The sequence below is a fragment of the Canis lupus genome, chromosome 28 (assembly GCF_003254725.2).
Source record: "Canis lupus dingo isolate Sandy chromosome 28, ASM325472v2, whole genome shotgun sequence".
NCBI classification, from domain to species: domain Eukaryota; kingdom Metazoa; phylum Chordata; class Mammalia; order Carnivora; family Canidae; genus Canis; species Canis lupus.
The window spans coordinates 32,188,265-32,203,663 of record NC_064270.1 but is presented as its reverse complement, the minus strand read 5'-3'; the positions used below and the strand labels follow the sequence as shown (position 1 = coordinate 32,203,663).

At 35.1% G+C, this 15,399-nt stretch overlaps 1 protein-coding gene across 11 annotated transcripts in view; it reads right to left on the bottom strand.

Moving 5' to 3' along the window:
* Nucleotides 1–15,399, bottom strand: part of PLEKHA1 (pleckstrin homology domain containing A1) — a 56,346-nt gene that overhangs the window by 34,289 nt on the left and 6,658 nt on the right. For all 11 annotated transcript variants that reach the window (XM_025467495.3, XM_025467494.3, XM_025467492.3 and 8 more), the window contains exons 2-3: nt 5,756–5,916; nt 695–751 (exon numbers count right to left, since the gene is read on the bottom strand). In XM_025467495.3, the coding sequence (XP_025323280.1) occupies nt 695–751; nt 5,756–5,896 (198 nt within the window). In that variant the 5' untranslated portion in view covers nt 5,897–5,916. The remainder of the gene's footprint in view (nt 1–694; nt 752–5,755; nt 5,917–15,399) is intronic.

Here is a 15,399-nt window from a genome sequence, read left to right as displayed (position 1 = left end):
ATGCACATGCATATGACTTAATGTTACTATTCACATCTTGTAACTTAAGTCATCTACAAACATTACTTTGTATAAAAACCCCATTGGGAAAAAAAAAAAAACCATTGATCTAGCTCCTCAACATCTCTATCTCATTTTCCAAAACCCCAATAAAATAAAGGGGGAAAAACACCTGAAAATATCAAATCTAAATTTTTGAGAAAATAGGACTGCAAAAATTTCAGAAATATCAGCAAACAAGAAAACAGAAAATAGAAACAATGTGAAATGAGGGAGAAACCATTTTTTTTATCATGAAGATGGTTCTTATTTTCTTCAAAATAAAACATAAAAAATCAAAGGTAATGGGATTAAAAGTTGGTAACAGTTTAAATACAGACTTAGACAAAATCTTCTCCAGATTTCCCAAAGACAGAAGCTGTTAACTGATCTTAGTCCTTTTGATGTCTCTCCTAATCATAAAAGTTAATGTTAACTTTTGCAATTTGCCACATCTTGTAAATTAACACCATATTCTTCCTAATTTTATCAAAGAACTTCCTATACACAGTGATCAGGTTCTATTTTTAGCATGATATGACCCAAACATCATCAGCACTAAATAACACAGAAAGGAAACTGCTCCTTTTATTCACAATCTCATTCCAAGGAATTTTAATTCATGCATGAATGTGAAACAATATAGAAAAACTACCTTTGAAATGTAGGTAAGTTTTATGGCTCCCACACGTGATGATCCAGAAGGTAAGTTCTGGAAACAAATTATTAATATATAGTTAAAATCCAACATTAATCTATATTACATTAGAATGTTCTACACATACTATATAAAGCTAAGAAATTAGAATTTTTGATATATTTTACAAATCAACTTTTTCAGTTCAGAATTTATAAATCAAGTTGACAATGTGGATAACAAAACCGAACTCTATTTTGCTCCACCATAATACATTCTATAACTAAAAGACTATTTTTGTCATTGTAGCTAAACTTTTCTTTACCAAAAACAAGACTGGATTTTGTTCCTAAAGGCAATGGGGAAAAAAAATACTTAGAGACAAAAATACAATCATAAGAAATTCAAAAGACTATACAAATTATTCTATTAAAAATTTTTATCAAGTATATCCCTCAAAAAATTGATTTCCCTCATTTAAATACATTAGTATTTAATCATGCCATATTTTATCTACACTGATACCACTTTTTCAAAATAATTATTAACCAATACTCTTTAAGCCATATGTAGAAAATGTATACATTGACACTTGAACTAAAATATTTCTATTCTTCCCTTAACAATTCTAGGGAGGGTTTTGGATCTTAGAAGAGCTAAAAAAGAATTAAGAAGAGGGAAAATCATTTCTGGCAGACTATCAGGAAAGACTCTGTGGAGAAATGAATAGCATTTAAGTTGGTTTTTAAAGGAAAAACCTGAAACGCAAACAGCAGAAGAGAGACTATTCCAGGTGGAGAAAGCAGAGGAGCTACAAGGAGGACACCCAGAGGCTTTGTACTACAATGGAAAAATGGCTACATAGGGTTGGAGTAGAAAATGGTGGTTTGGGAACTTGAACCAAGAACCTAACTATACAGGACCTAAATAAAGAAGTAGCAAAGAACTTATACTGTTAAGAATTTGAACCATTAGCGAAAGCTTGTGGGCATTCTGTAATCAAAATTGTGCCTTGATATATCCTGTAATACAATAAACTGGACGGACTGTAGAGGTGGAAGATGGAGGCAGAAACACCAGATAAAAATATCTGGAAAAAAATAATAAAGAATATAAAAGAAAACACTGATAGAAGATTTTAAAAGTAAAATTAAAACAATATTAACTCTAAAAGTTCCTTTCATTGTAGATTAACCAAGTTCAACTTTTTTTTTTTTTTTTTTTTTTTAAAGATTTTATTTATTTATTCATGATAGACACAGAGAGAGAGAGGCAGAGACACAGGCAGAGAGAGAAGCAGGCTCCATGCACCGGGAGCCTGACGTGGGATTCGATCCCGGGTCTCCAGGATCACGCCCTGGGTCAAAGGCAGGCGCTAAACCACTGCGCCACCCAGGGATCCCAAGTTCAACTTTTTAACTGACTTTATCATAATGTACATTAAAAGGAAAAACTTTGGGTTTGTTTTTATGAATGAGTAGGAGGTACCTTTCCCGGATCTCTCTCTCTAAGCTTACTGGAAACAATTAATTATATAAAAGCCTACACATTTCAAAGACTTAAGATCCCCAAACATAAACTTCATTATTGTTGACAGGGATAGGTCTTTTCAAAACTTTCACTCCTATGTAAACTGCATTATGTTTTGCTTTTTTTTTTAATAATAAATTTATTTTTTATTGGTGTTCAATTTGCCAACATACAGAATAACACCCAGTGTATGTTTTGCTTTAAACTATATACTATATTCGGGCTCCTAAGTATAAACCATAAATATGTATATTAAATAAAATTATAATTTTTAAGGTATACTTTTAAATGGCTGTGTTCTTATACAAAATGTCTTATGTTTAGAGGTTGCTTTGTTGATTTTTTTTTTAATTTTGGATAAGGAAATGAAATGTTAAAATGTCTTCAAGACCCCCTAACTACTATTAAAGTGATTTTTCAAATGCTGCTGCCCTTCCATTCAAAATTGTTATTTTTCTTTTAAGTCCTCCAAAAATTTATTATTTTAACTAGCTGTTCTAAGCCTTTGTATGAGGAAGAGAAATAAGAACTATGTCATGGCCACATGACATGAAGGGTCACAGATTAAACAGTAGTCTAGTATAGGGAAATATAAGTAGCTGAGAGAGAGAATATTCAAAATACCTAGTTTCTATGGATCAGTATGATTACTGCCAAGTACAACTACAAAAAAAGTAGCTTTCAAAATCGGTTCCCTGACAGTGAACAAGAAATAATCAACTAGTGACATTTACGATAAAAAGGAAAATGAGCCATTTGTTCTTAAGTGTTCCTATACTCCTTTTGCCAAAATACTTTTTCAAGTTTCTTCGAAGTCAGTTTCTGATACAGATACTCCATTATTTAATTCTTCACCATTGCACACATCCCAACAAAACACAGAAAGCTCTGAATGGATCCCTAGTAATACACTAGAATGGACTTCTAAACCAACGGCTTAGTGGTAAAGAAAGGAAAATGTAGGAAGAATGGCTCCGTAAGGACAGGTGAGCCAAACTGACTTCCTTTTCATTATCAGAGTTATTTATTTATTATGATCAGCAGAAGTGTGTTATAGCGCTGTAACATATGCAATTACATTGAATCATGAAATGGTCTATTTTTTTTTAGTAGATCAAAATGGTGACATATTGGAAATTTCATGTGGTTCAACCTAACGCAATAATCCTAGCAAGACATTTTACTAAAGTTTTCATCAGGAGCTATGTGACTTAATACATTTAAAAATGACACAACGCTGGTATACTGATGGCTAATTCACTGGCTACCGAGTCAAGATTGTAAAAGATTCTTATCAGTTAGCATGAAGAATTAAAATTATTAAGCACTAAATAAACAGATTTAAAATTCTGTACTACATTCATAAAAACCAATGTGCTCATTACACCACAGAAATCTGGCTTTTAAAGACTTCATGTTGGGGCACCTGGCTGGTTCAGTCAGAAGAGCATGCAATTTTCAATCTGGGGGTCATGAGCTTGAGCTCCTCACTGGGGTGGTTTGCTTAAAGAAACTTAAAAAAAAAAATCACAACTTAAAAAAAAAAAAACAAAAGAACAGTTCATATGAAAAAGCTCCAGCTGAGTGCAAAAGATCTAGCTTAATGCAAATTTTAATATACACCCTCCCTGCTACAGACAAAGTGACCTATTCTCCACACATGCCACCGGCTTCCTTGCTTGGGTTTCTTTGCCCACGCTATTCTTTGAGCACTGTAATACTCAATTCCCCATCTCTTAGCCAAAATCGTATCCACCCTCTGGGTCAATTTTGAATGCTACTATGTCCAAGAAGGACTTAACTCAATTCTAAGTTCATGTTTCCTTTGGTGTAATAAACATAGTCCATTTTGTGATCACCTTCATTGAGCTGTAGGTGGGAAATGCTGATAAAAGGAGGAATTCTGAGGGTACAATCTAGCATTATGAAGAAAGGAAAAACAACCAAGAAGCTTTAAATACAATTTGGGAGAAACCATATCTATCACCACCAGGTGTTGTGAAGAGAGACAAACCAGGAAGAGCTCAGGCCAGAACTGTGCAAAGGCTTGTGCAGGTGAGAAGAACCGGAAACCAGGATCTAGTATTGAGCAGGGAGAAGGAGTCAAGGGGAATTAAGTTACTTTCCACTTTGCAAAAGAGTTTGGGAGGGCACTGCACCACAGATAAAAAGATGGGGTCATAAAGGGGAGAAATCTATGTAATAAATAAATGTGAACTTTTGATTTCTGCTGACCTGTTCCTTCTTCCACTGACTCTGGCCAAGTAAATAAAGACATTAATCATGTAGTTGCATAGCCAGATTACTACCACCCAAGAAAGGTAGTTACACCCAAAGATAAGGCAGTAAAACAGTGTTAATAAGCTCTATAAGGATAAGGCTAGAGAGTAGACAGTTCCTAGGGAAAAAAAAGTCTCAAAGTCAGCACTCAAATAATCTACACTGAATTAAAATACAAATTATCATCCAAAATTTGAAACGCTGTGTCTAGATAAAGGACTAAACTTACTTTATAGAGAATCATAGGACATGGTAGGTTAATGGGGAACAGATACAAGAAAATAGATTTTGGCTCACAGAGCAAGTAATAATTAGAGCATCACAAATATCATAAGTGCTTTTTCATAATGTATAATTCAAGCAACTGCTAAAGTGAAGATCAGGGATAGGCAAGTTTCCTGCATTAAGGAGGTGGAATTTGTGCTAAGATGCCTTACAATTTGAATTCTATATGAACAAATATAAATGCATTAGTACATGGCATTTTGTCTCACCTGAAGTAAGTACAGGGTGGTAAAGAATACTAGAATGGTTGTCAGAGGATCTAGCTCCTTCTTTGTGAAACAGAATGAAACCTCCTATCACTCCCCACTCCTCCCTTGACTAAACAGGATCAGCTTAGACGTTTGCTAGGGACTCATCCTTGCAACATCCATTCCAATTTTTTTTTTTTCATCCATTCCAATTTGAATGAAGAGTTTCACAAGGAGAGAAAACTACTCGACAAGGTCTTTCACAGATCTTAAAACAGGGATTCTAATTTTTAATTTATAACATTTCCCCACTGATTTGAAAGGCAACAAAAAAAAATCAAAGTGCATTTCAATTCATGAATGGCATTACACTGGCTAACACTCAAATCTGCCAGTACAAGATGAAAAGACTACATGTGCACAAGAGTGTCAACTAGCTCAAGTAGTTTCTTTACCAAAAGACTGCAGTCTCTATCCTAGAGACAGTATCTTTTATTTAAATGATTTCTGAATTCTCTGTCAGAGATAGCATTTCTCCTCCAGGGTGGGGGAGGGGCATAAAAAACATATATGCATGCACAAATTTTTATTAAATAAACTTAGTTTCATTTTCTGAAATTCAAGTAAGACATCAGACATTCAGCATGCAGGACGGGAAGAATGCAGCCAGTAGAAATAAATCTACCCACAGACTGAGAAAACAAATCATAACACCCATATAGTATGTTAAAGTACTTTAATAATTAAAATTCTTGTGTGCTTTTGAAAAAAAGGTAACCATTTGGATTTTACAAACCTGTGGATTATCCATGTACCATACAAAACTATCTTCTCTGGTATCCAGTATGAAGTACCTTCGAAGAAATTTCCCACTGTTTTCATTTTCCTCAATGTCTAGAAAACCACAAATGCGATTCTGACGATCCACATAAGGCATTTCTGAGCCTGAACATTACACTGTAAAATAAAAACATTTGACAGTAAGTACTTCTCAGTGGACTTCAAGCATAAAATGTGCTTTATACAATTTATTTAACAAAGAGTCTACTTCCCAACACAAGTTGGGGGCCAGTTAATGTGAATATACATGAAGCATGGGCAAAAACCATGTTTGAAATGAAGCTTACTCTGAGTGGTTACCAAATACAACTATACACATTGATGGGAACAAAGGAGAGCTATTAACCTCAGCTGAACAACTGACTTACTCTTTTTCCTAAGTATACCCAGGTAAGCCAAAAAATTAGCTCTCCAAACTGATTTCCTTACTTATAGGGACACATGGATGGCTCAGTTAAGCATCTGCCTTTGGCTCAGGTCATGATCCTAGGATTCTGAGATCAAGCCCTGCATCGGGCTCTCTGCTCAGCAGGGAGTCTGCTTTTCGCTCTCCCTCTGTGCTCTCTTTCCCTCTCTCACTCTTCTCTTAAACAGATAAAATCTTTAAAAAAAAATTCCTCACTTATTAATCGAGATAATCTTCCTTTCAGATTATTCCAGAATATTTTTGAATTCACAGAACAACAGCTAGCACATATTGGTCACTAACTATATGCCAGGCTCTGTGCAAGGTGCCTTTCCATGCATTTTCTCACTGAACCCTGAAAACGACCCAATGAATAGGCATCATCATCCCCATTTCACAGATAAGAAACCTAACGCTCATAAGGGAAAGTGACTTTCTAAGAACTAGTAGATAATTAATGAAAACATACACCAAGACTCTTGAGCTCTAGAGCTTATATCTTAACATCCACACCACATCGTCTCTCTAAAACTCTTTGAATTGCTAAAACTAAAATGAATCAAAGTAAAATTAACATCATGAAAAAGAGAGATAAGCAGTTATTATGTGCTTCTCAATGGAAGACACAACCATCACCTATGACGGCAACATGTAACAAAAAAAGTTTTTATATGAATCGGATCCAGTCTCTAGATCTGCGTATGCTGAACTACCAATTTACAGGAAATAAAGAAGGTAGAGAACACAGTAAACTGTGCCACAGGGGTTCAATTAGCTCAAGTCAGACTGTGGGAAACAGCAGGTCAAACAGCCCAGCTTCTTCAGTAAATAAATTATTATGGGGGAGGGAGAGAGAAGAAGAGAAAAATTATAGATTACAAGAGACTTCAGAGGCATATCATATTCTGATCCTTAAAGTACTAAAAGTTTTGTTGTACTGATTAAAGTTAAAAACCATGACTTGAGTAAAAAGCAGTGTTCCTAGCCTTTTTTCTTTTTTCTCTAGAAACTATAGATTTGTGACTCCTTCCTGGTGGATGCAAATCTGCAGACTATTTCTATTCCAATTCTTCTAGAGCTGGCACCAACATCTTTTGGCAGGTTGAATTTATTATGTATGTACCTAGTTCTTCATTTAAAGGCCCAAGGTTGTTCAATCCACAGTAAAAAAATTTAATTGGAACACATCCTGATATACTGCATATCTAAATCACAATTCTGTATGCAGCCATAGAAAAAGACACACTAAAAATTTTTAAACAAAATTATCCACTAAGTTTATATATGTGTGGCACTTAGAGTTTATATAAATCTGATACTTAGAGGAGATAGTTTCTTTAATGAACTTACCCAACATTTAAAAAATTTCTAAAATGTATTCAAAACTTTAAAAATTAATACACTATACTAATGTACAGGCAAAGTTCCTTTTTACTGTGCTTCGCTTTATTGTATTTCACAGATAGTGGTTTTTTTTACAAACTGAAGGTTTGCAGCAAACCTTACATGGAGCAAGTCTACTGGCACCATTTTTCCAATAGCATCTGTTCACTTTGTGTCTCTGTGCCACATCTGGGTAATTCTTATAATGTTTCAAACCTTTTCATTATTATTACATTTTTTTATTATTATTACATTTTTTATGGTGATCTGTGATCAGTGATTTTGACTCGCTACAAGCTCAAGTGACAGTTGGCATTTTCTTAGCAATAAAGGATTTTTAAAATAAGACATGTACATTGTTTTCTTTAGACATAATATTACACAATTAGACTACAATATAGTGTGAGTGTAACTTTTACATACACTGGAAAACTAAAAACTTCATTTGACTTGCTTTATTGTGATACTTGCTTTACTGTGGTGGTCTGGAGTCAAACCCACAGTATCTTCCAAGTGTGCCTTTGTTCTACAAAAATAAAAAGTATCCACTTGTGTGGTGCCATGAGAATAGACCAAAGGAATAGTATTGAGAGCCCAGATTAATCCATACATCTATGGCCAACTGATTTTCAACAAAGGTGCCAACATCATGCAATGGGGAAAATTTGGCCTCTTCAAAATATGGTGCTGGGACAACTGGATATTCACATGCTAAAGAATGAAAGTGAATCCTTCTTCACATTATATATGAAAGCTAACTCAAAATGGATAACAATCTGAATATAAGATAGCTAAAACTATAAAACTTTAAGAAAACACGGAGGCTGATATTCGTGATCTTGGATTTGGCAATGAATATTTAGGTATGACACCAAAGTATGAACAACAAAAGAAAAAAATAGGTTAAATTGGACTTCATAAAAACTAAAAGCTTGGGGATCCCTGGGTGGCGCAGCAGTTGAGCGCCTGCCTTTGGCCCAGGACGCAATCCTGGAGACCTGGGATCGATTCCCACGTCAGGCTCCCAGTGCATGGAGCCTGCTTCTCCCTCTGCCTGTGTCTCTGCCTCTCTCTCTCTCTCTCTCTCTCTCTCTCTCTGTGTGTGACTATCATAAATACATTTTTTAAAAAATTAAAAAAAAAACTAAAAGCTTTTTTTTTTTTTTTTTTTTAAGAGAGAGGGAGTGTGCAAGGCTGGGGGGAGAGAGAAACTTAAGCAAACTCTGCACTGAGCTGGAGCCCAATGCTGGGCTCAATCTCATGACCCCAAGATCACAACCCGAGCTGAAACCAAAAGTCAGATACAACCCACTGCGCCACCCAGGTGCCCCAAAACTAAAAGCTTTTTTGCATCAAAGGACATCAAGAAAATGAAAAGAGAACCTACAGAATGGGAGTAAATATTCACAAATTACATATCTAACAAGGGTCTAATATCCAGAGTATATAGCTATAACAACTCATCTCAAACAATCTAGATAAAAAATAGGCAAAGACTTGAAAAGACATTTCTCCCAAAGAAGATATACAAATGGCCAAAGAGAACATAAAAAAGATGCTCAGTATCATTGGTAATTAGGGAACTGTAAATCAAAGCCACAGTGAGATACCACTTTATACCCACTAGGATGGTGATTATTAAAAGAAAGGAAAACAAATGCTGACGAAGATGTGGATAAATTGGACCCCACACACACATTGCAAATGGTACAACAGCTGATAAGAACAGTTTAGTAGTTCTTCTAAAGTTGAACACAGAATTACCATACAACTCAGCATTTTCACTCCTAGATATACACCCAAAAGAAGTGAAAACAGGTACTCACACATAAATATTAAGAGTAGCACTGTTCACAATAGCCAAAAAGTGGAAACAACCCATATGTTCATCAACAGGTAAACACAATGTGCTCTATCCAACACAATGGAATATTATACAGACACAAAAAAGAATGAAGTACTGATACAATAATCCAATAAAAAGTCCATTAAAAAGTCCAATTTAAAAAAGAATATTTTATAAAAATAGATTATATATATTCCATGATATATATTGAAATGCAAATGACCTAGAAAAGCCAAATCTATTTCCCAAAGAATAAAGTAGGCTGACTTACACTATTTGATTTTAAGACTTACAAAAAAGCTACAGCAATAAAAACAGTGTAGGATTGATAAAAAAAGAAGACAGATATAATAAATCAGTAGAACAGAGTAGCATCCAGGAACAGACTCTTACATACATATTGTCAATTGATTTTCAACAAAGATGCCAAGACAATTCCATAGGGAAAGGAGTCTTTTCAATGAATGGTGCTAGAACAATTAAGTACTCATGTAGGAAAAAAAAATGTAATGAAATTAATCATGACCAAATATAAAAGCTACAGCAATAAAGCTTCAAAAAAAATATAGGAGTAAGTGTTCGTGACCTTGGGAGTACACAAAGATTTCTTAATTAAGATATAAAGAGCCTGAGCCATACAGTAGTTGTTATATCAGATTTAAAAAATTAAAAACTGCTCTTTGAAAGACACTGCTAAGAAATCAAAAGAGAAACCACAGAATGAGAAAAACATTTAGTACATACCTGTCTATCAGATAAATGATATCCAAGAACAGGCAAGAAGTTATTACAATTCAATAATAAGACAAGCAACCAAATAGGAAAATGACAAAAAAATCTGAAGAAACAAGTCAATGAAGATACAAATAGTAAATGAGCACATGATAAGATGTTCATAATCATTAGTCGGGAAGGTACTGCAAATAAAAGCCATAAGATACTACAACATACCTAACAGAATGGCTAGAGCAAGAACCAAAAACAACAAAACCTGACAGTATGAAGGGCTGTCAAGAATGTGGAACAAGTGAACTCCCTTTCATACACTGCTGGTGGGAATGCAAAATAATACAGTGACTTGGAAGGACAGTTTGGCAGTTTCTCATAAAGTTAGACATAAAGTTATAATATAACCCAGCAATCCTACTGTGAGCTGGAAGCTGTGTTGGCACAAAAATTTGTACAAACGTCTACAGCAACAATATTTATAACTGGTAAAAATCAGAAACAACCCAATGTCCTTTGACCAATAAATGAATCAACTATACCACCAATACGACAGAATACTAGTTAGCAACATAAAGGAACAAACCACTACACATACATGGGTAAATCTCAAAATCTATTTTGCTACATGAAAGAAGCCAGACCACAAAAGCTACTGGGACAGAGAACAAAACCAGTGGGTGAAAGGAGGGGTTGGCTTCAAAGGGTAATTTTGTAGTGATGGAACTGTTCTGCATCTTAATTGTGGTAGGACACACCACAACGCATCCATCAAAACTCAGGCCCATATATCAACAGAGTAAACCTTACTGCATCCAAGTTAAAAAACAAAACAAACTATAGTGATAAAAAATAGATCAGAATTGCTAGGGCTTGGGCAGCCCTGGTGGCGCAGCGGTTTAGTGCCGCCTGCAGCCAGGTGTGATCCTGAAGACCTGGGATCGAGTCCCACATCGGGCTTCCTGTATGGAGCCTGCTTCTCCCTCTGCCTGTGTCTCTGCCCCTCTCTCCCTGTCTCTATGAATAAATAAAATCTTAAAAAAAAAAAAAAAAAAAAAAGAATTGCTAGGGCTTGAGGGGCACCTGAGTGACTCAGTGGTTAGGTATCCGACTCTTGGTTTCAGCTCAGGTCATGATCTCGTGGTTGTGAGATCGAGCCCCACACAAGGCTCCCTCTACACTCAGCAGGGAGTGTGCTGGAGATTCTCTCCCTCTACCTTTGCCCCTCTCCCTACTCTCTCTAGAATAAATAAATAAATCTTAAAAAAAAAAAAAAAAGAATTGCTAGGGCTTAGGATAAAGAAAAAGACTACAAAGGAACATAAGTATCATTTTTTTTGATGATGTAACTATTGTATATCTTGAAAATGATGGAACTTACACAATAGATGCACATGTCAAAACTTATAGAACTGTGCTCCAAAATGAATAAAATTTACCATATATAAATTATACTTCAAAATCCTGAATTTAAAAAGATACCATAAACACTCACCAGATAGCTAAACTTAAACAAAACAACAACATGAAATGTCAAAGATGTGGCACATCCAGTATTTCTGTACTGTTGATGGGAATGTAAAATGATACAACCACTCTGGGAAAAGTTCTGGCAAAAAAACCAAACATACACCTAACGTATGACCCAGCCATTCCATTCCTAGGTATTTATGCAAGAGAAATGAAAACATATATGTATGCAAAGACTATTTCACAAATATTTATATCAGCTTTATTCCTAATAGCTTCAAACTAGAAACAACCCAAATGTCCATTAACACATTAAGAGATAAATAAAATTCAATTAGTCTATACAATGAAATACCATTCTGTGTGAAAGAACTACAGCCACATGCCACAATATAGTCAAAACTCATCAGACTGTAAACTTTAAATGGATACAGTTCATTGTATATTAACTTAAATCTCTAAAAAGTTAATAAAAAATATCCAGTAGCAATAAAAAATTCATTGATAAAATTGACCATGCATAACTTTTTTAAAAGCTTTTGGATAGCAAAAACCTGATAAGCAAAGTCAAAACCAGTAGAAAATATTTACAACTTACATCATCACAAAGGGCTAATCTCCCTAACATTTAAGGAGATGCAAAAAAAGTCAAGGAAAATACATCAAAAGTTCCATAGAAAAATGGGCAAAACACATAAACAAATACTCTGCAGAAAAAGATCTAAAAATGGCCCTTAAACATAAAAGATGCTTGACTTCACTCATAATAAGAAAAATCCCAAAATAACAGAGATGCAGTAAGCATTGCCATTGACACCACAAAAAACACAACCAGAGTTCATGTGTCTAAGTACCTTAAAAAAAAAAAAAAAAAGAAAATACCTTAGATGGGACACCTGGGTGGCTCAGCAGCTGAGCATCTATCTGCCTTTAGCTCAGAGCATGATCCCGGAGTCCCAGGATGGGGTCCCACATCAGGCTCCCTTTGACTATGTCTCTCTCTGTCTCTCTGTGTCTCTCATGAATAAATAAATAAAATCTTAAAAAAAAAAAAAAAGTACCTTGAGGAGGGAAAAAAAAGCTTGATTTTTGCCAAACCTCTAGATCTAACTACCAACTGGAAGGAAATACAGAAAACAAAGGAAGGACGTGTAAAACCATATCACAGAGATAGAAAAATCCAAGCTATAAGAAATTTCTCAGGACATATTAACATATTTCTTCAAAAATAAATTCCAAGGAAGCAGGGGGAAAGGAACAAGAGGACAACCTATAAATTAAAAGACAGGGGCGCCTGGAATGGCTCAGTTGATTGAGCCTTCAACTCTTGGTTTTGGCTCACATTGTGATCTCAGGGTCCTGAGATTGAGCCCCATGTCACTGAGCTCCCAAGTCAGGCTCAGTGGAGAGTCTGCTTGAGATTCTCTCCTCCTCCCTCCCCCTCCGCCCCTTCCCCTGGTCCCAGGCACACTTGCCCACTAGCTTGCTCACTCTCAAATAAAATCTTTAAAAAATAAAAAAATGAAAAATAAAAGACTTAAAAAGACATAATCACAACATGTGGACCTTCTATAAATATAAATCCCATTTTTTAAAAACTGACATATTTAAGAAAATTAGATATTAGAATATTGCCTAATGGTATTAAGGAAACAGATCTTTATTTTCAGTGTGATAATGTTATTGTGATTATGTCACCAAGTAAATGAATCCTTATCAGTTTAGAGTTATTTACTGATACAGACATAACTTATTGCTGGCATAATCTGGGGGCAGGGAATGGAGCAGGCATGGCCTGGGTTGACAGTTGTTGGAGTTACATGATGGGTACTATAGTTATACAACTCTGTCTACTTTTGTGGATGTCCACAACCCTTCATAATAGAAAAAGTCTGTGTCACAGAGAGCTATCATTTCTCACCCATCAGACTGGCAAAAAGTCAAAAGCTTACCAATACACTATATTGGTGAAGCTATTAGAAAACATGTACTTCTACATTGCTCATGAAAATGCAAAATGCTGCAACACTGCTTAAGTGAATATGGCAGTATTTAACAAAATCATATATACCTTTATCCCGTAACTCTATTATCCCACTTGGTATTATCATTCTGAAACTATTTTATATATATGATAGTATTTTATGTGCATTATAGGATACTGTAAATGTATTAATACTATGACTATCTTAGATAACATAACACTAATATCTAAAGTAAACAATATACAATATAAAACATAACATGCAATATATATATATAATATGAATAAAACACTTATTTATTTGTTATTAGGAACCAAGATTTTCCTGGTAAGAGAAAAGATGTATCAATAAAAAGGCAAACTCTACATAATACATCTGAATTAGAGATATTATGAACTTACAGTCTTTGAAAATATAGTAATCGAAAATCAGCACTTTGCAATCCCAACATAATTACTATTTAAGCAAGCATCTTCAATAACACTAAAACCACCACATAACAGGTTGTTAAAGAACAGAATATTCACACAGTCTTAAAATATCAACCCTACAGTTTTCTTAACTAATTACAATGAGGAAAATGTATCTTTACAATGAAAGATCTTATAGCCCTCACCTTTACCAAATGATTATCCAATGAATCTAGGGGCTAAGTACTAATGAGACTACCTCGTCCTCTAAATAGACCACATATTATATGATTCCAATGATATGAACTCCATATGGGCAAACCCATAAAGACAGAAGTAGATTAGCACATGCCTAAGGATAGAAGGGATGAGGGCAATGAGGAGTTGCTTAGGGATGGGAGGGTACAGGGTTTCTTTTTAGGGTAATAAAAAATATTCTAAAATTGATTGTGGTAACAGTTACACAATTCTGTGAATATACTAAAACTCACTGAATGGTACACTTTATGGGTGAATTGTACCTTAATAAAGCTGGTTTTTTTTTTTTTTTTAAAAAGGTGGGGGGGAGAATTACAATTGTCTTTCATTCTAGATCACATCAGAAATCCTGAGAAACACTTCATCTCCCAGACTTCTGAATGTTAGAGTGTTCCAGGAGGTGGCCCACAGACCTCTTCTCTATATATATGCAGTCCCCTGGTGAGCTCACTTATTCACACAGGTCTACATACAGATGGCTTCCAAAAGTTATCTCCAGCCCTGGACATTCAGCTGAACTCCAGACTCAGGTACACAGCTGTCTACATATCTATTTACTCATCTAACAGATGTCTCAAACTTAACAAACAGCACTAGGTATTCCCCTTAGAAACCTGCTCCTCTCTATCTTTCTCATCTCAGTAAACAACCACTCCCTTCTTCCAGCTGTTCAGGCAAAATATCTTAGAGCCAGAGTTGAATGAATCTTCTTTCTCTTTCATTACACATCCAATCAGCAAAACCTGTTGGCTCCATCTTGTAAGCATATCCAGAATCCCACTACTTCTCATCACTTACTCGGCTGCCATTCTGGTCCAGGCCACCATCAGCTCTCAACTAGATGACTGTCCCTTGCTTCTGCTCTTACCCCCTTCACTTTATTATTCTCAACACAACAGAGTGATCCCATTAAAACATATATTCAAGTGTTTATTCAATAAACACATTTTACTACTGGCCAAGCACTGTCCTAAATATTTAAATATTAGCTTATTTAATCCTTATAACAACTTTACAGATGAGAAAATAAAGCACAGAGAATTTTAAAAATAAGTTGTCCAAGGTCACAGGTTTAGGAAGTGGCACAGCTCAGATTCAAACCAGAGGAGTCTGGCT